Consider the following 20,248-nt stretch of genomic DNA (forward strand, 5'->3'; position numbering starts at 1 on the left):
CTAAGCTCCCTGCAATAGATAGGAGAGCCACCCAGGTGCAAGTTACCAAATGCCAACTGTGCACAAGTGGAGGCCTCAAGATTTACTTGTGGGAACCCAACCACACATTACTGTTTGAAGAACAATTTCCCAGCTTCCTAGTCTGAAGAGGGACTGTTTCTGTCCCTTCTAGCTCCAAGCTCCCACCGAGATCTCCAATAAGAGAAAATAAAGACTATCAACTAGGAACAGCTTTTTAGCCCATTTCCAGATAATTACCTTGTATTAACTTCTTAACTGGAAAAGCTGGTCTATCTTTGCAATCCATGGCTGCAAATAAAAGTGTCAAAGGGTAAGCTGTTAAATGTTGCAAATAATAAAGTTAGCAAATACATATGTAGAGCTAATTATGTACAAGGTGGAGGCAATTCTGAGCCCTCTGACCTCGGGGGACATGTGGCACAGTCTAGAGATGTTTTTGGTTATCACAATGAGTGGAGGGTTGGGAGGGGTGCTACTTACATCCAGTGAGTAGAGGCCAGGGATTCTGCTAAATGTCCCACAATGAAATGCACAGCACAGCACACCACAACAGAGAATTATATGGGACAAAACGCTAATAGGTTGAGAAATGCTGCCCTAGACACTGTCATGTCTTCTTTTATTTTCACTGTGGCATTTACTCTGAAACCTTCCTGTTTATTATGTGTCTCCCTAAACAAAATGCCAAGTCTTTTTTTTTTTTTTTTGAGACGGGGTTTCGCTCTTGTTACCCAGGCTGGAATGCAATGGCACGATCTCGGCTCACCGCAACCTCCGCCTCCTGGGTTCAAGCAATTCTCCTGCCTCAGCCTCCCTAGCAGCTGGGATTACAGGCGTGCGCCACCATGTCCAGCTAATTTTTGTATTTTTAGTAGAGACGGGGTTTCACCATGTTGACCAGGCTGGTCTCGATCTCTTGACCTCGTGATCCACCCGCCTCGGCCTCCCAAAGTGCTGGGATTACAGGCATGAGCCACCACGCCCGGCCTAATGCCAAGTCTTTGAGAGCAGAAAGACTTGTTTCATGGTGCACCTACGGTACCTGGCTTAGGCTCTGGAATCAACCTGAAAGCCAACTAAGAGAGTAACAGGAACTGTTTCATGCAATTAAACTGGAATGACTAGAAGCAGGGATGAGAGAAAACACAGGATTACCTATTTCATTCACATGATCCCCAAACATCTTCCCCAACCCTAGCCCCTACACCACCACCAAATCTGTAAAATGAGAAAAGGGTTCCTTTTCTTTTTTTTTTTTTTTTGAGACGGAGTTTCGCTCTCGTTACCCAGGCTGGAGTGCAATGGCGCGATCTCGGCTCACCGCAACCTCCGCCTCCTGGGCTCAGGCAATTCTCCTGCCTCAGCCTCCTAAGTAGCTGGGATTACAGGCACGCACCACCATGCCCAGCTAACTTTTTGTATTTTTAGTAGAGACGGGGTTTCACCTTGTTGACCAGGATGGTCTCGATCTCTCGACCTCGTGATCCACCCGCCTCGGCCTCCCAAAGTGCTGGGATTACAGGCTTGAGCCACCGCGCCCGGCCCCTTTTCTTTTTAAAGAGAATTCATGAAGGTAACACAATGTAAAGCACTTTGAGCTTGCCAAGCAGGAGCTGAAGTCCTGTTGACAGGTAAGACAGAAAGTTTTCCTACAAAAAAAAAAAAGAATCGAAAGAAAAGCATCTAATAATATCAAAGGAGATGTAGACGTGACCATAAATAGAATCAAGTCTTTGGATAAATACCTCATGTAGTTAGAATAAGTTCAGAAGCTCACACTTACCCACTTACCACGAGATCTGGCTTGGAAAAATCTGGTTTAGTTATTTTGGTTAATCTACGTGTGTTTTGTAAGCGCTACATAAAAGTGAGTTTTTTTTGTTTGTTTTTTTGAGACGGAGTTTCGCTCTTGTTACCCAGGCTGGAGTGCAATGGCGCGATCTCGGCTCACCGCAACCTCCGCCTCCTGGGTTCAAGCAATTCTCCTGCCTCAGCCTCCTGAGTAGCTGGGATTATAGGCACGCGCCACCGTGCCCAGCTAATTTTTTTGTATTTTTAGTAGAGACGGGGTTTCACCATGTTGACCAGGATGGTCTCGATCTCTCGACCTCGTGATCCACCCGCCTCAGCCTCCCAAAGTGCTGGGATTACAGGCTCGAGCCACCGCGCCCGGCACAAAAGTGAGTGTTTTTTAAAAGCAGACTGGGGCTTCCTAAAAAACTCATCATGCATACATGAAACTACCCCCCACCCACCACCCCAAGCCTGGCGAATAGGAAAAGGTACTGAGAAAATTCACGTTTCCTTTCTAGCCATTTGAAGAAAATACAGTATCATTCCCAAGTTTTCAGTTACTAGAAGACATAGGTTTCTCCTCCACCCCTCAACTAAAGGATATATGACCTTTAGTCACTTAACTTTATTTGAGACAATCACAAAGATCTATTTGTGTGGCTTTCAGTCACTAGCTTTGATGCAAGTGGAACAGAAACAACCTCATTAAAAACAGGGCTCCCCCCGCCATTAAAAAACCTCTATATAAAATGGGACACCACAATCCAGGGATCCAAAGATACACACGATTAACACATATTTGTGTATAAAGTTACTAACGCCTCTTTATGCTGCAATTACACCCTTTCTAATTTTATTTGGCATTAAAATAAAATAAAATATCATGAAACTTTCCCTTCATGATAGTATGGTCCTTAGTGAGTCGTGGGGTGTTTCTGGAAGACCAAGGCGGATGGATAAGGTGAAGTCAGGAGTCCCAGACCAGCCTGGCCAAAATGGTGAAACTCCTTCTCTACTAAAAAAAACACGAAAATTAGCTGGGCGTGCTGGTACAGGTGCCTGTAATCCCAGCTACTTGGGAGGCTGAGGCAGGAGAATCGCTTGAACCAGGGAGTCAGAAGTTACAGTGAGCCAGGCAACAGAGCGAGACTCCATCACAAAAAGAAAAAAATAAACATCCTGACAAAACGTCACCGCTCCAAGACAGTCCCAATGCTATTTATATTAATTTTATGCCTCCGTGAAATCCCAAAGACTAGAGGGAACTGGAGTCATGATCTTCAGGCAAGCGGGACTCTGTCGCCTACGGGACACGTTGGCAATGGCACTGCTGGTTGTTACGACTTGGGGACAGGGGTTGCCACTGGCTTGCAAGAAGCGGACGCCAGGGACGCTGCTCAACACCCTGCCATGCCCAGACGGCCCCCAAATATTCACACTGCTGAGGCTGAGAAACCGGATGCTGTCCATTCTAGCCCTTCATTCGTTCCTGTTATTTAATGAGCATCTACTATGTGCCAAGTGCTGCCAAAGCGTTTTACGATGGAGAGTCCAGCAACGGAGAGGGGCAGGCTGGCGTTCCTCGGTTCACCCTCCCCCGTTTCGGGAGGCCTGTTGTGGGCTCCAAAGATCCCTCCCGAGGCACAGGGAGAAGAAAGTCACCGTGCCCATCAGGCAGGAGCAAGACCTCGGGAGTCCGAGCCTCCCGGCCATCTCCACCATCCGGGCCTCTTCTTTCCCGGGCTTGCCCCGACCCGCCATGGCATCTGCCCCGGTCCCCGAGCCCGTGCGAGCTTGGGCCTCAGTTTCCCCACCCGCTTGGCCGCAAGGTCCAACATGGTCAAGGAACGTAAACGCAACCCAGTCACCTGCAAGGCAAGCCCTTTCGATTCCCTGGGCCTCAGTTTCCCCTCTTCGCCCCTCCGACCCATCACCCCAGAGGACCCTGGAGGGACGAACTGACGCAAAAGCGCCGGAAACAATATGGTCGCGGCTACAACAATAACGTCAAGGAGAGCGCCCTTGGGGACGCCGGGCCCTCGCTGGGGACGAGAAGGCCCCAGGGAGTGAACGCCCCCGGCCCGCAGGACCAGACTGTTCGTCCGGGGACCCATCCGCCCCCCATCGCCGCCTCGGCCGGCTCAGGCCGCGCGCCGCGCCCCCACTTCCCTCAGCGCGGGCGCGAACCAACCTGCGACCGCTCCCCTGGCGCCGGGCGCCCCGCACTCCGGCTCCTCCAGCATCGCCCGGGCGGCAGGTAGAGCTTCTCTCAGGCAGCGGAGGCGCGGGCTCCCCTCAGGCGGCCGCTGCTCCTCACCCTCCCGCCCGCGCCACTGCTGCCGCCGCGGCCGCCGCGCTCGTATTTGGCGGGAACCGCGGCGACCCCTGCAGTCCGCGCGCCAATTGGGCGATCCCGAACCACGTGATGACCCGCCTCGGGAATTGAGGAGCGCCCCGGGCATCCTCGCGAGAGTCGTGACTTCCATTCCTCCCATGGCTCGTCCATTGATATTTCCGCGGGGGCCGGGGCTTCCCCCCGACTGCCTGCCATTGGCTGGGAGGAGCTGCCCTGCGATTGGAGAAAGCAGTTGTCAAGCTGATTGCTGTGCGCTGCGACTGGCTGATCGCGTGGGATAGTCCCAAAGAGGAGGGAGGCCCAGACTCTTACGTCACCAGGAGGGCGTTTTACGCTGGGCGCAGATGACAACCTGAAAGTGAGATTTAGGTGAAGAACCTGGAGTTTTGAGTTTATCCTAATGGGACATCGGCTAAATATAGCAACAGCAATTAAAGTTATAAATTGCTTTTTTTTTTTCAGATGGAGTCTTGCTCTGTCGCCCAGGCTGGAGTGCAGTGGCGCGATCTCGACTCACTGCAACCTCCGCCTCCCGGTTCAAGCGATTCTCCTGCCTCAGCCTCCCGAGGAGCTGGGATTACAGGGGCCCGCCACCACTCCCGGCTAATTTTTGTATTTTTAGTAGAGACTGGGTTTCACTATGTTGGCCAGGCTGGCCTCAAACTATCTTCGTGATCCGCCTGCTTCTGCTTCCCAAAGTGCTGGGATTACAGGCGTGAACCACCGCGCCCAGCCATAAGTTGCTTTCTGCAAGAACAGTAAAACGAAGTCTGGGGAGCGCTTGAGAAGTAGTTGACATTCAGTAAATAACAGAATGAGTGAACGAAATGGATCGTTTCTAGTTTGATTCTCAGGGAATTGGCAAATGCTGTTTTCTCTGCCTAGAACTAAATCTTGCAGCTCTTTTCCTGGCTAACTTATACTTTTCAGATCTTAGATTGGCACCCCAAGAAGCCGTTCCCCAACTCTGGCAAGATCAAGGGCCTGCAACACTTCTCTTTTTCATTTTTTTTTTTTAAATTTCTTTTTTAAGGTGGGTTTTCACCATGATGGCCAGACTGGTCTTGAACTCCTGACGTCAGGTGAGCCACCCACCTAGCCTCACAAAGTGCTAGGATTACAGGCGTCAGCCACTGCGCCCGGCCTTTTTTCTTTCTTTCTTTTCTTTTCTATTTTTTTTTTTTTTTTTTTTTGAGACGGAGTTTCACTCTTGTTACCCAGGCTGGAGTGCAATGGCGCGATCTCGGCTCACCGCAACCTCCACCTCCTGGGTTCAGGCAATTCTCCTGCCTCAGCCTCCTGAGTAGCTGGGATTACAGGCACGCGCCACCACGCCCAGCTAATTTTTTGTATTTTTAGTAGAGACGGGGTTTCACCATGTTGACCAAGATGGTCTCGATCTCTTGACCTCATGATCCACCCGCCTCGGCCTCCCAAAGTGCTGGGATTACAGGCTTGAGCCACCGTGCCCAGCCTTAAACTTCTCTTTTTATTAAAGCAACTACAGCTGTGTCTGTTTATTAGTTGGTTGTTTAATGAATTAATTTCTGTTGTTGTCATTAGTTCTCAAGAAGATAGGACTCGTTTCTCACTGGAACTCCAGCACCTGTTAGTAACTGATCATATTTACCTGGTCAATAAATATTTGAGTGAATGTATAAATATTTGATTGAACTGTGTAGGTCAAGCAGATTAAAAGCTTCACATAGAATAAAGAACTTCAGTGTCAGACAGTGAGTCTTGAAACAGGTTTTCTTCCTTCCTTTCTTTCTTTTTCTTTCCTTTTTTTTTTTTTTTTTTTTTTTTTTTTTTTTGAGACGGATTCTTGCTCTGTCGCCAGGCTGGAGCGCAGTGGGACAATCTCAGCTCAGTGCAACCTCCACCTCCCGGGTTCAAGCGATTCTTCCGCCTCAGCCTGCAGAGTAGCTGGGACTATAGGGGCGTGCCACCACACCAGGCTAATTTGGGTATTTTTAGTAGAGACAGGGTTTCACTATTGGCCAGGATGGTCTCAATCTCTTGACCTTGTGATCCTCCCGCCTCAGCCTCCCAAAGTGTTGAGATTACAGGCGTGAGCCACCGCATCCGGTAATTTTTTTTTTTTTTTTTTTTGAGACAGAGTTTCGCTCTTGTTATCCAGGCTGGAGTGCAATGGCGCGATCTCGGCTCACCGCAACCTCCGCCTCCTGGGTTCAGGCAATTCTCCTGCCTCAGCCTCCTGAGTAGCTGAGATTACAAGCACGTGCCACCATGCCCAGCTAATTTTTTGTGTTTTTAGTAGATACGGGGTTTCACATGTTGACCAGGATGGTCTCGATCTCTCGACCTCGTGATCCACCCGCCTCGGCCTCCCAAAGTGCTGGGATTACAGGCTTGAGCCACCGCTCCCGGCCCCGGTCATTTTTTTTTTTCTCGAGACCGAGTCTTGCTGTGTTGACCAGGCTGAAGTCAGGTGGTGCGATTTTGGCTCACTGCAACCTCCGCCTCCCGAGTTCAAGCAATTTTGCCTTAGCCTCCAAATACCTGCGACTACAGGCATGTGCCACCATGCCTAGCTAACTTTTGTATTTTTAGTAGAGACTGTTTTTCACCATGTTGGCCAGGCTCGTTTTGAACTCCTTTTTTTTTTCTGAGACGGAGTTTTGCTCTTGTTACCCAGGCTGGAGTGCAATGGCGCGATCTCGGCTCACCGCAACCTCCGTCTCCTGGGCTCAGGCAATTCTCCTGCCTCAGCCTCCTAAGTAGCTGGGATTACAGGCACGCGCCACCACGCCCAGTTAGGTTTTTTTTTTTTGTATTTTTAATAGAGACGGGGTTTCACCATGTTGACCAGGATGGTCTCGATCTCTCGACCTCGTGATCCACCCGCCTCGGCCTCCCAAAGTGCTGGGATTACAGGCTTGAGCCACCGCGCCTGGCCTGAACTCCTGATCTCAGGCTATCCGAGCACCTCGGCCTCCCAAAGTGCTGGGATTACAGGTGGGAGCTACCACACCCAGCCAAAACAGGTTTTCTTCAGCACCAATTTAATCTCAGAAGCAGAGGTGAGCAGAGATTGAAATTTAGCCCAAGTTTGGAATTCTATTGAAGTAGATTGAATAATTAAGCCAGTATTATTGGCTGGGAATAGACAATCTGGGGACACCACTTTGAGCAAGTCACCTTGATGACACCTCAATGTTTCAGTTTCCCTGGATGAGCTGTGAGAATGTTTCCCCCACTTCTCTTACATTCTGGCATTTTCCAATGATATTACGTCGGTGGATCACAGTTAAAGGCACATCAACAAGGCCCCCCGCCCCGCCCTTTTTTTTCTGAGACAAGAGTCTTGCTCTATTGCCCAGGCTGGAGTCCAATGTCGCAATCTCAGCCCACTGCAGACTCCACCTCCTGGGTTCAAGTGATTCTCCTGCCTTAGCCTCCCAAGTAGCTGGGATTACAGGCGCATGCCACCATGCCCCGCTATTTTTTTCTTTTTGTTTTTGTTCTTGTTTTTTTATTTTTGGGGGAGTTTTATTTTTTGGGGAGTTTTATTTTTTGCAGCACAAAAACCTGAATTTTTTATTTTTATTTTTATTTTATTTTTAGTAGAAATGGGGTTTTGCCACGTTGCCCAGGCTGGTCTCAGACTCCTGAGCTGAGGTGATTCACCTGCTGCAACCTCCCAAAGTGCTAGGATTACAGGCAAGAGCCGCTGCACCTGGCCAAGAAGCTATTATCAGAGCTTAACAGAGCACATCAATAAACTCCTTCAAACTTTTCTTAATAGCCCCGTAAAAATCTTGGGACATGAGATTAGTGTGTGTGTATTCTGAAATAATCCCCGATTGATCTAGCCCACTGCCTTCTTTTGAGGCTTTTGGAAACTTTCAGCAATCTTCTGCTTAAAAAAAAAAAAAAATCAACCAAATCTGTCAGCGATTTTAACACTTTTAAGTTTCAAGCTTTCTAACTGTCATCATTTTCTTGTTCCTCTTTTTTTGGTTCATTTAGTCATTCCAATCCATTATTTCCAATGCATTCAGTACACTATTTATTTATTTTTTGTTTTCAGGCGAAGTTTTGTTTCTCGTTTCCCAGCCTGGAATGCACTGGCACGATCTCAACTCACTGCAACCTCCGCCTCCCAGATTCAAGCAATTCTCCTGCCTCAGCCTCCCAAATAGCTGGGATTACAGGCATGCACCACCACGCCCGTCTAATTTTTTGGTATTTTTATAGAGATGGGGCTTCACCATATTGATCAGGCTGGCTGGTCTTGAACTCCTGACCAGAGAGAGAGAGAGAGAGAGAAAGAGAGAGAGACAGAGAGAGAAAGAGAGAGAGAAAGACAGAGAGAGAGAGAGAGAGAGAGAGAGTTGATGGGGCAAATTACACAGGCTTTGTAGAACAGGTTAGGAAGTTGGGAATGTATCTTAAGGGTGGTAGGCGGAATTAAAGCAGGACACTGCTGTGATCTGAATTGCATTCTAAAAGCATTCTCCCTGCCGTCTCAGGGATGAATTGGAGGGGAGAACTGTAGAAAATATGGTTAGGGCATGAAGAGGGACCTAGAGGTCTAGATGTGTCACGTGGGCAAGTCAATGGATGAACACGCGACAGAGAGAGGAGGAGGGGTGGCCGGGCACCGTGGTTTATTGCAGTGATCCCAGCACTTTGGGAGGCTGAGGAGGGTGGAGGTCAGGAGTCTGAGACCAGCCTGGCCAACATGGCGAAACCCCGTCTCTACTAAAAATGCAAAAATTAGCCAAGCGTGGTGGCACATGCCTGTAGTCCCGGCTGCTCGGGAGGCTGAGGCAAGAGAATCGCTTGAACCCGGGAGGCGGCGGTTGCAGTGAGCCGAGATCACGCCGCTGCACTCCAGCCTGGGAGACAAAGCAGGACCCCGTCTCAAAAAAAAAGGAAAGAAAGAGGGGACGGAGCCTGAACACTTAGAGGAACTGGATTTACCTAAGATGAGCAAACAGGCATCTGGAGAATTGTGAGCAGGGACCCTCCTCTACTTGCCAACCTCCCTGGCCAAGTTTAAACTAAGCGCCTTTCCCATGTTAGGGTTACCTCCGGGCTCCAGGGGGCGCTACACCTGCTGCGGCCCCTTTAGGCTCGCCCTGCTCAACTCACTGACAGAGGCGGCCTCGCCCGCGGTAAAGAACGTGCGCGTGCGCTCTCCGGCCGGCAGGGGGCGCGCGTGCGCAGTCGGGACGCGGAGGGGCGCGCGCGGCGGCCGGCACCGGAAGCGTGCGGTTGCCATGTAATATCCTGGCCGCGCGGGCGCGCGAGCGTCTGAGGCGGCGTCTGGGCGGGAGCGGAGCTGGCGAGCGGGTGGCAGAGGCGGCGCCGACTGGGGCCGCTGAGGCGCGCGGGGGGTCAGCGGCGCCCGGGAGCCTGTCGCTGACGCGGTCCGGGCCGTAGGCTCGGCGGCGGGCGGCAGCATGTCGGTGGCGGGGCTGAAGAAGCAGTTCTACAAGGCGAGCCAGGTGAGCGCAGGCCCAGGCGGGGCCTCGGGCTGTCCGGATGAGGGGTCAGGCCCGACCTGGCCCGGGAGGGGGCCGGGGGGACGGAGCTTTGGACGTTGGCGCCTGTACCCCGCCGGGTGGGCAGAGCGGGGGGACGGACGGGGACGACGATGCGGCCCAGGCCCTGGTCGCCATGCGGGCTCCAGAAGCGGGGACGGTGTCCCTGGGGGGAGGGCAGAGGCACCCAGGGGCTGCCCAGGGACGCGGACCTCTCCCTCCTCCTCTCCCCCGTAAAGGCGGGGTGCGGGGACAGAAGGGGAAGCAAGGCGTCCCGAGGCTGTCCGCACAGGACGCTTGCGAAAAGTTGTGCTTAGAGCGGTTCTGTTCAGAATCCTCTGGATGGGCAAAGTGCCGACTTGAAAAGGTGGAGGGAGAAGTCGATTTCCCCTCTCTGCCCCTCGGACCGCCGGTCCCTCTCCCCAGAGACGGGGACTGTCATCGACTCCGTGTGTCCCTTTCCTGAAATACGTGTGCGCCTCTCCTTTAAAAACGCGCGTACACTGTGGTAGCACACGCCGCAGAATCCTGTGTGCTGTGTTTTTCATTAAACGTGTCTTGGAGATCACACTGGAGCGAGATTTCTCCCCCGCTGTCGGCACTGTTGGCATCTAGGGCTGGATGGTTCTCCGTAGTGGGGCCATCCTGGGCACTGCAGGGTGCTGAGCAGCGCCCCGGGCCTCCACCCACTCCAGGCCAGGAGCACCCCGCCCCCAGTCGTGACAAACAAATTTCTTGAGATATCACCTTGTGTCCCCAGAGGAATAGAAGCCCGCCCGCTCCCTTTTCCTCCTTCCTCCCTCCCTTCCTCCCTTCCTCCTTCCCACTCTCCCACTCCAGGCCGGGAGCACCCCCCGCCCCCAGTCGTGACAAACAAAAATTTCTTGAGATAGCACCCTGTGTCCCCAGAGGAATAAAATCAACATGCCCGCTCCCCCTTTTTTTTCCTCCCTCCCTCCCTCCCGCCCTGTCTCTCTGCCTCTCTCCTCCCTTCCTTCTCTTCTTTCCTTCCCCTTTTCTTTCCCTGTTCCCCAGGACTACTGCACTAGACCATACTCCATACTTCTTGGATTTTTATTTGTTTATTTATTTTTTTGAGATGGAGTTGAGCTCTGTCCACAGACTGGAGTGCAGTGGCACAGTCTCGGCTCACTGCGGCCTCCACCCTTCTGGGTTCAAGCGATTCTCCTGCCTCAGCCTCCCCAGTAGCTGTGACTGCAGACATTCACCACTGTGCCCGGCTAATTTTTGTAATTTCAGTAGAAACGGGGTTTCTCCGTGTGGTCCAGGCTGGTCTTAAACTCCTGGCCTCAAGTGATCCGCCCGCCTCGCCTCGGCCTTGGACGGTGCTGGGATTACAGGTGTAGGCCTGGCCTACTTAGATCTTTTTATTTATTTATTTTTTTTAAGCTATAAGTTTATTCAATGCAAAATAATCCTCTCCCATTTTACTGAGGTGGCTGACCATGTCCACGACCAAATCCGCCTCTAAACTGGAACTCGGTTGCTGACCCAGCCCCCACCTCGGTTTTCTTGTTGGCACCAGGTGGCACAGCACTCTATCTGTAGGTATCTCTGTCAGCTTCCCCTCTGGTGAGTCTTGCAGGTCGCTCACCTTCCAGACCTTTAGGCCGAGGCCTGCCTGTCTCTGGACGGCTGCGGTGTACGGTGGCAGGCACGATCTCTGGGGGCAGATGGAGGTAATCACAGAGATACTGGATACCCTCATTGGTAAGGTACCAGTAGAAATGTCTCCAGGCAAACTGTTCCTTCACGTAGCCTCGGGACTTGAGAGACTGCACGGCCTTCATGACATGAAGGTTGGGCACGTTCTTGTCTGCCAGCTCCGGGTGCTTAGGCATGTGGACATCCTTCTTGGCCACCATGACTCCCTCCTTAAAAAGGAGCTCATAAATGGCAATCCGGTTCTTCTTAGGCATCAACATCGCGGCGGCTGTAAGGACCGGGGCCGGAGCTGGAAAGGCTACTTAGATCTTTTTTTTTTTTTTTTTTTTTAGACGGAGTTTCGCTCTTGTTACCCAGGCTGGAGTGCAATGGCACGATCTCGGCTCACCGCAACCTCCGCCTCCTGGGTTCAGGCAATTCTCCTGCCTCAGCCTCCTGAGTAGCTGGGATTACAGGCACGAACCACCATGCCCAGCTGGCTACTTAGATCTTTTTAATGGGTACATTGTATTTCATTCCATGACGTGTACCATAATTTATTTAACTGGTTGTCATTTAACAGGTATTTCCATTGTTTCCCGGAATTTTCTGCTACCTGCGTTACTACATTGAATAGCCAGTGAACATCTTTGCTCACAGGGGGGATTAGTTTTATAGGATGAATTACCAGAAGTAGAATGCTGCATCCCAGCCTAAGTGCATTTGATATGGACACATAAAGGGTTTTTTGGAAAGTCTAGGACCCATTGCTGGTGAATCTGGTGAAAGGTGTGGGTCCACACTCTGGAAAACTGGGCACACGTAAGATTCAGTTTGCAGTTTTGAATCCAAGAAGTCTCAGATTTGGCTGGGCGCAGGGACTCATACCTGTAATCTCAGCTCTTTGGGAGGCTGAGGCGGGAGGATCACTTGAAGCCAGGAGTTTGAGAGCAGCCTGGGCAACATGGCAAAACTCCATCTGGACTAACAATACAAAATTTTCTATTTTGCCTGTAACCCCAGCTACTCAGGAGGCTGAGGCAGGAGAATCTCTTGAACCCAGGAGGCAGAGGTTGCAGTGAGCTGAGATTGCACCACTGCACTCCAGCCTGGGTGACAGAGGGAGAGTCCAACTTGGGGGGAAAAAAAAAAAAAAAGACAGGAAGCCTCGGATTGTTGACTCCTGTTGGTCTGTGCACTGCAGGGTGAGGTGGTGTGGAATTTGTGTGGATGGACTCCATGAGAAATGAATAATGATCTTAGCAAATGCTTGGGCCACGTTGGCAAACAGGGCTCTCTGCCCACAGTTTGGAGAGGCCCAGAGGAGCAAAGAGAAATGAGTCCCGAGTAACACCCAGCTGGTACGTTTTGCCCCTGGAAAGGAAAAAGTAATGACCCTGCCAGGTGGTATGGCTTACACCTGTAATTCCAGCACTTTGGAGGCTGAGGCAGAGGGATCCCTTGAGTTTAGGAGTTCAGGACCTATCTGGGAGATGCAGGGAGATCCCATCTCTACAAAATGTCAAAAACTTAGCCAGGTGTGATGGTGTGGACTTGCGATCCCAGCTACTTGGGAGGACCACTTGAACCCAGCAGTTCAAGGCTACAGTGTATTATGATTGCACCACTGCACTCCAGCCTGGGCGACAAAGTGAGACCCTGTCTCAAAAAATATTAAAAAGTAACAACACTAGTGGATGTCTAGGCATGTAGATACTTAGGGTCTATCTCTAGACCCCAGATGACGGTTAAACCCTGGAGAAAGGTGTAATCCAAGTGAAGTTTAGGATTGTTCCTGAGAACAGCCTCACCCCCTTGCCCCAGCAGGTTGAAATCAGATAGCCTGGCCCTGGGTTAGACTTTGCCCAGCAGGCATCAGACCCTCACCTGCTTGATTAGATCACCATAGAGTGCTGCTCCCTAGCAGGAAAGATGTCCCCAGAGGTCTTGGAGAGGCCACTTGGTTCCCTGCTATAAACATAGACAGGTCTCTGGAAGCCGCCGTCCCAACCCCCAGTGATCAGGGCTTGTGCCCATTTTGTCCTAAGCTGACACTCTCTTTGGAGGAACGAGCCAGGCCTCTCAGCCCAGCCACCAGGACTTTGTCTCTCTCGAGGGAAGCAGGATGACCTGCATTCAGATCTGTGAATTGCGCCTTGAGGACTGGAAAGCACAGTGCAGTGTTAGCTGGGCGTAGGATTGCCCGTTTCTACATTCTGAGGCCTAGTCCCAAAGCACGATAGCCACAGCCCACCCTCGGGGCTGTTGTCTTGGCCTCCTGGTCAATTCTGTGTTGTGTGGTGCTCTTAGGAGTCACTCTGGCTGCATTCTATGCCCTTCTGTGATCATTGCTGTGATTTCCTCTGCATCTCAGCTGTTTATCTGGACATATCCAACTATTTGTGTTTCTTTTCTCATTGTTAGAATAACAACTCTTTGACCCTCTCCTGTGGCTTCAGAAGATGGTTATCTAGTGAAAAGCGGCATCTCTCCTTATGCAGTGATACCAGCATTAGAGTTCTCACCACGTGAACAGGCAGTATGCTTTATACCAGTAGGTCTCAGCTGGTCTTGCTTATCTGGCCTGAGGGTAAAACATTTCCCTTTTTACACAGAAGGATTTAGGGACATTTTTCTTTGTATAAAACAGGGCCAGTTTTGTCCTCCAGGGGACATTGACAATGTCTGGGACATTTTTGGTTGTCACAGCTTGGTAGGGGGCTGCTGACTACTAGTAGGTAGAGGTCAGATATGCTGCTCAGCATACTCCGGTGCCCAGGGCAGCATCTTCCTGGTGCCCCAGGTGTCAATAGTGCCAAATTTGAGAAACCCTGCTTAGAGACTTGGGAAAAAATGAGGATAATTATAGCAAACCAAAGCAACAGAAAAACCCCGCTGGGCCATTCTTGAGATTTTCCTAGTTTCCTAAACACAGATAACCACGTGTGTACATAGGTTATTTATTTATTTATTTATTTATTTATTTTTGAGACGGAATTTCGCTCTTGTTACCCAGGCTGGAGTGCAATGGCAGGATCTCAGCTCACCGCAACCTCCGCCTCCTGGGTTCAGGCAATTCTCCTGCCTCAGCCTCCTGAGTAGCTGGGATTACAGGCACGCACCACCATGACCAGCTAATTTTTTGTATTTTTAGTAGAGACGGGGTTTCACCATGTTGACCAGGATGGTCTCGATCTCTTGACCTCGTGATCCACCCGCCTTGGCCTCCCAAAGTGCTGGGATTACAGGCGTGAGCCACCGCGCCCGGCCATTATTTATTTATTTTATAAGAAAAAGAATAAAGAAGAGGAAGAAAGAGGAAGAGGGAAAGAGGATGGGGGTATTGCTTTATTGCCCGGGCGAGAGTGCAGTCTAAATATGAGTATGCCTATAATTGTCCTTAATAATGGAGACATGAAAGAAAATGAGGGAAGAGAATAACAAACAGGGAGCCAACCAACATTTCGTTTAAACTTTTAAGTTGATATGATGTGGTACTGATAAGAGTGTATATTTTAAGTGGAGAGTTCTATAAATGTTAATTACATTTACTTGTTCCAGATCTGAGTTCAAGTCCTGGATATCGTTGTTAATTTTCTGTCTCATTGATCTGTCTAATATTAATGTTGAAGTCTCCCACTATTATTATTATTATTATTTTTTTTTTTGAGACGGAGTTTCGCTCTTGTTGCCCAGGCTGGAGTGCAATGGCGCGATCTCGGCTCACCGCAACCTCCGCCTCCTGGGTTCAGGCAATTCTCCTGCCTCAGCCTCCTGAGTAGCTGGGATTACAGGCACCCGCCACCATGCCCAGCTAACTTTTTTTGTATTTTTAGTAGAGACGGGGTTTCACCTTGTTGACCAGGATGGTCTCTATCTCTCGACCTCGTGATCCACCCGCCTCGGCCTCCCAAAGTGCTGGGATTACAGGCTTGAGCCACCGCGCCCGGCCTTTTTTTTAGTATTTTTAGTAGAGACGGGGTTTCACCATGTTGACCAGGATGGTCTCGATCTCTTGACCTCGTGATCCACCCGCCTCGGCCTCCCAAAGTGCTGGGATTACAGGCTTGAGCCACCGCGCCCGGCCTCCCACTATTATTATGTGGGAGTCTAGGTCTCTTTATAAGTCTTGTATGTCTGCGTATTCCTGCATTGGGTGCATATATATTTAGGATCTTTAGCTCTTCTTGTTGTTGCATTGATCCTTTTGTCATTATATAATGTCCTTCTTTGCTTCTTTTGGTCTTTGTTGCTTAATTGTAACTTCTGCTTTTTATTTATTTATTTATTTATATTATTTATTTATTTATTTATTTATTTATTTTGAGACGGAGTTTTGCTCTTGTTACCCAGGCTGGAGTGCAATGGCGCGTTCTCGGCTCACCGCAACCTCTGCCTCCCGGGTTCAGGCAATTCTCCTGCCTCAGCCTCCCGAGTAGCTCGGATTACAGGCACGCACCACCGTGCCCAGCTAATTTTTTGTATTTTTAGTAGAGACGGGGTTTCACCATGTTGATCAGGATGGTCTTGATCTTTTGACCTTGTGATCCACCCGGCTCGGCCTCCCGAAGTGCTGGGATTACAGGCTTGAGCCACCACGCCTGGCCGAAAGTTTTTGTTTTTTTTTTTTTTTTTGAGACAGAGTTTCGCTCTTGTTACCCAGGCTGGAGTGCAGTGGCGCGATCTCGGCTCACCGCAACCTCCACCTCCTGGGTTCAGGCAATTCTCCGGCCTCAGCCTCCTGAGTAGCTGGGATTACAGGCACGTGCCACCATGCCCAGCTAATTTTTTGTATTTTTAGTAGAGACGGGGTTTCACCATGTTGACCACGATGGTCTCGATCTCTTGACCTCGTGATCCACCCGCCTCGGCCTCCCAAAGTGCTGGGATTACAGGCTTGAGCCACCGCGCCCGGCCGAAAGTTCTTTTCTTTAAGGATGTTGAATATTGGTCTCCACTCTCTTCTGGCTTGTAGGGTTTCTGCTGAGAGATCTGCTGTAAGTCTGATAGGCTTCCCTTTGTGGGTAACCTGACCTTTCTCTCTGGCTGCCCTTAGTATTTTCTCCTTCATTTCAACACTGGTGAATCTGATTATGTGCCTTGGAGTTGCTCTTCTTGAGAAATATCTCTGTGGTGTTCTCTGTATTACCTGGAGTTGAATATTATCCTGCCTTATTAGGTTGGGAAAATTTTCCTGAATAATGTCCTGAAGCGTATTTTCCAGCTTGGATTCATTCTCTTCGTCACATTGATAGGTCACATTCATAGGTCTCTTCCTCACATTTTGATAGGTACACCTATCAAACGTAGATTAGATCTTTTCACATAGTCCCATATTTTTTGGAGACTTTGCTCGTTCTTTTTATCCTTCTTTCTCTAATCTTATCTTGTTTTATTTCATTCAGTTGGTCTTCGACCTCTGATATCCTTTCTTCTGCTTGATCAATTTGGCTGTTAAAACTTGTGCACTGCTGGGCGCGGTGGCTCAAGCCTGTAATCCCAGCACTTTGGGAGGCTGAGGCGGGTGGATCACGAGGTCAAGAGATCGAGACCATCCTGGTCAACATGGTGAAACCCCGTCTCTACTAAAAATATAAAAATTAGCTAGGCATGGTGGTGTGTGCCTGTAATCCCAGCTACTCAGGAGGCTGAGGCAGGAGAATTGCCTGAACCCAGGAGGCGGAGGTTGCAGTGAGCCGAGATCGCGCCATTGCACTCCAGCCTGGGTAACAAGAGCGAAACTCCGTCTAAAAAAAAAAAAAAAAAGAAAAAAAAGAAAGATCGAGACCATACTGGTCAACATGGTGAAACCCCGTCTCTACTAAAAATACAAAAAATTAGCTGGGCATGGTGGCATGTGCCTGTAATCCCAGCTACTCAGGAGGCTGAGGCAGGAGAACTGCCTGAGCCCAGGAGGCGGAGGTTGCGGTGAGCCGAGATCGGGCCATTGCACTCCAGCCCGGGTAACAAGAGCGAAACTCTGTCTCAAAAAAAAAAAAAAAAAAAAAAAAAAAATTTGTGCATACTTCACGAAGTTCTCGTATTGTGTTTTTCAGCTCCATCAATTCACTTATATTCCTCTTTAAATTGTATGTTCTTGGCCGGGCGAGGTGGCTCAAGCCTGTAATCCCAGCACTTTGGGAGGCCGAGGCGGGTGGATCACAAGGTCGAGAGATCGAGACCAACCTGGTCAACATGGTGAAACCCCGTCTCTACTAAAAATACAAAAAATTAGCTGGGCATGGTGGCGCGTGCCTATAATCCCAGCTACTTAGGAGGCTGAGGCAGGAGAATTGCCTGAACCCAGGAGGCGGAGGTTGCAGTGAGCCGAGATCGCGCCATTGCACTCCAGCCTGGGTAACAAGAGCGAAACTCCGTCTCAAAAAAAAAAAAAAAAAAAAAAAAAAAAAAATTGTATGTTCTTGTTGACATTTCGTCAAATCTTTTTTCAAAGTTCTTAGTTTCTTTGGATTGGGTTAAAACAAGTTCTTCTAATTCACAGAAGTTTCTCATTATCCACATTTTGAAGCCTGCTTCTGTAATTGGAACACACTCGTTCTCCATCAGGCCTTGTTTCGTTGCTGATGAGGAACTGTGATCCCCTGCTGAGGAAGAGGCATTCTGATCTTGAGTATTCTCAGCCTTTTTTCGCTGTTTTCTTCCCTTCGTTATAAATTTATCCATCTGTGGTCTTTGTATTTACCGTCTTTGTAGTTGGGTTTCTGAGTGGACATCCAACTTATTCATTCTCAGCGCCGAAATCTGAGCAACCCACTGCACCGACTAAATCAGCGGCGTTAAGATTGATGGTGCTTTTCCAACTCTGCACCAAGAACCGACGCTCCAAGGCGCCGGCAAAACCGCCTCGCCGGTCACAAGAGTCGCGCTGGGGACCCATGGGGCTCCTCCGCTGGGAATCTGCTGGTGCGTGAGCAACAAGAATTCATGTGAAGGTGTGGCGTCCTCTCGTTCTTTGCGCTTTCACTGGGAGCTACAATCCCGAGGTGCTAGTGATCAGCCATCTTGGATCTCTCTCGAAAGTTGTTTTCTATTTATTTATTTTTTTGAGACGCAGTTTCTCTATTGTTGCCCAGGCTGAAGTGTAATAACGCAGTCTCAGCTCACTGCCACCTCCGCCTCCCGGGTTCAAGCAATTCTCCTGTGTCAGCCTCCTGAGTAGCTAGGATTACAGGCGTCCACCACCAAGCCCAGCTAATTTTTTATATTTTTAGTAGAGACGGGTTTTCTCCATGTTGGCTAGGCCTGTCTCGAACTCCCGATATCAGCTGATCCACCTGCCTCGGCCTCCCAAAGTGCTGGGATTGCAGGTGTGAGCCACCACGCTGGGCCCCAAAGGTAGATATTTACATAAAACTTGGCATCCAGACCCCAAGGTCTAGCCCCACACCCTCCCCTAAATCTTTAGAAAAACTACAGTGTCTTTTTTTTTTTTTTTTTGAGATGGAGTTTCACTGTTGTTGCCCAGGCTGGAGTGCAATGCTCGATCTCGGCTCACTGCAACCTCCACCTCCTGGGTTCAAGCAATTCTCCTGCCTCAGCCTCCTGAGTAGCTGGGATTACAGGCACATGCCACCATGCCCAGCTAATTTTTTGTATTTTTAGTAGAGACGGGGTTTCACCATGTTGACCAGGATGGTCTCGATCTCTTGACCTCGTGTTCCACCCGCCTCGGCCTCCCATAGTGCTGGGATTACAGGCTTGAGCCACTGCGCCCAGCCTACAGTGTCTGTTAGTATCTGGGCTTCCTTTTAGAGGCGAGATAGATCCCTTATAAACATCTTAGGTGTATTTGTGCACTGTTTGTCATATATACGTATTGTGACAACCGTATGTATTAATAAGCCTTCACAAGGTAAGCACCTATGTTGTAATTAACAGTGTCAGTTTTGTGTGATACGGTCTCTCTGGAATTTCCTTTACATATGGTGACAAGAAGAAAGACAGAAAAATGGTTCACAGAGAAACACAGAACATATATGAATCTCAAAATAACCATGTGTACTGCTGTATAGGAAACTATCTCAGAGGAAGCACACTTCACTGCTGCCCAAATGCCACCATCCATTTATGTTCCTCAGTGTGACCTTTTTTTTTTTTTTTTTTTTTTTTTTTGAGACAGTGTCTTGTTTTGTCACCAGGCTGGAGTGCAGCGGTGCAGTCTCAGCTGACTGCAACCTCCGCCTCCTGGCTCCAAGTGATCCCCCTGCCTTAGCCTCCCAAGTAGCTAGGACTACAGGTGTGTACCACCACACCCGTCTAAGTTTTATTTTTATTTTTTTGTATTTTACTAGAGACTAGAGACAGGGGTTTCACTATGTTGGCCAGGCTGATCTTGAACTCCTGACCTCTTGATCCACCCACCTCAGCCTCCCAAAGTGCTGGGATTATAGGTGTGAGCCACCACGCCATGCCCAGTGTGAACTTTTAATACAAAAATACCTTCAAGCTTATAATGAAGAATCTTTATCGCTTGAGCCTGGGGATGTCAAGTCTGTAGGGAGCCTTGATTCCACCACTGTACTCTAGCCTGGAGACAGAGCCAGACCTTGTCTCAAAAAAAAAAAAAAAAAAAAAAAAAAAAAAAAAAAAAAAAAAAAAAATTTACAGTAATTTAGAAAACGGACAGTTTCCATGGCTACACAAAATGGTTCTATACACTGCTTAAAGGTTTCCAGTTCCTTGCTGGCACTATATTTATTTATTTATTTATTTAAAGACAGGTCTTTGCTGGGTGCGGTGGCTCAAGCCTGTAATCCCAGCACTTTGGGAGGCCGAGGCGGGTGGATCACGAGGTCAAGAGATCGAGACCATCCTGGTCAACATGGTGAAACCTCGTCTCTACTAAAAATACAAAAAATTAGCTGGGCATGGTGGTACG

General features: G+C 49.4%; 2 protein-coding genes and 1 pseudogene across 4 annotated transcripts in view; 1 reads left to right on the top strand and 2 right to left on the bottom strand.

Moving 5' to 3' along the window:
- Positions 1-4,197, bottom strand: part of CHAF1A (chromatin assembly factor 1 subunit A) — a 44,425-nt gene extending 40,228 nt beyond the window's left edge. The window contains exons 1-2 of one of the 2 annotated variants that reach the window (XM_003938818.3): positions 4,007-4,197; positions 259-309 (exon numbers count right to left, since the gene is read on the bottom strand). In XM_003938818.3, the coding sequence (XP_003938867.1) occupies positions 259-309; positions 4,007-4,058 (103 nt within the window). In that variant the 5' untranslated portion in view covers positions 4,059-4,197. The remainder of the gene's footprint in view (positions 1-258; positions 310-4,006) is intronic. The other variant, XM_074384772.1, reaches the window with a different exon arrangement.
- A 5,229-nt stretch (positions 4,198-9,426) lies between these two features.
- SH3GL1 (SH3 domain containing GRB2 like 1, endophilin A2) overlaps positions 9,427-20,248 on the top strand; it is a 61,747-nt gene continuing 50,925 nt past the window's right edge. For both annotated transcript variants that reach the window (XM_010349489.3, XM_003938816.4), the window contains exon 1: positions 9,427-9,648. Coding sequence is in view for 1 of the 2 variants with exons in the window: in XM_003938816.4 (XP_003938865.1) it covers positions 9,604-9,648 (45 nt within the window). In the remaining variant the exon portion in view is untranslated. The remainder of the gene's footprint in view (positions 9,649-20,248) is intronic.
- LOC101038809 (small ribosomal subunit protein eS10-like) lies at positions 11,070-11,662 on the bottom strand (annotated as a pseudogene).

The sequence above is a fragment of the Saimiri boliviensis genome, chromosome 14 (genome assembly GCF_048565385.1).
Source record: "Saimiri boliviensis isolate mSaiBol1 chromosome 14, mSaiBol1.pri, whole genome shotgun sequence".
Taxonomy (NCBI): domain Eukaryota; kingdom Metazoa; phylum Chordata; class Mammalia; order Primates; family Cebidae; genus Saimiri; species Saimiri boliviensis.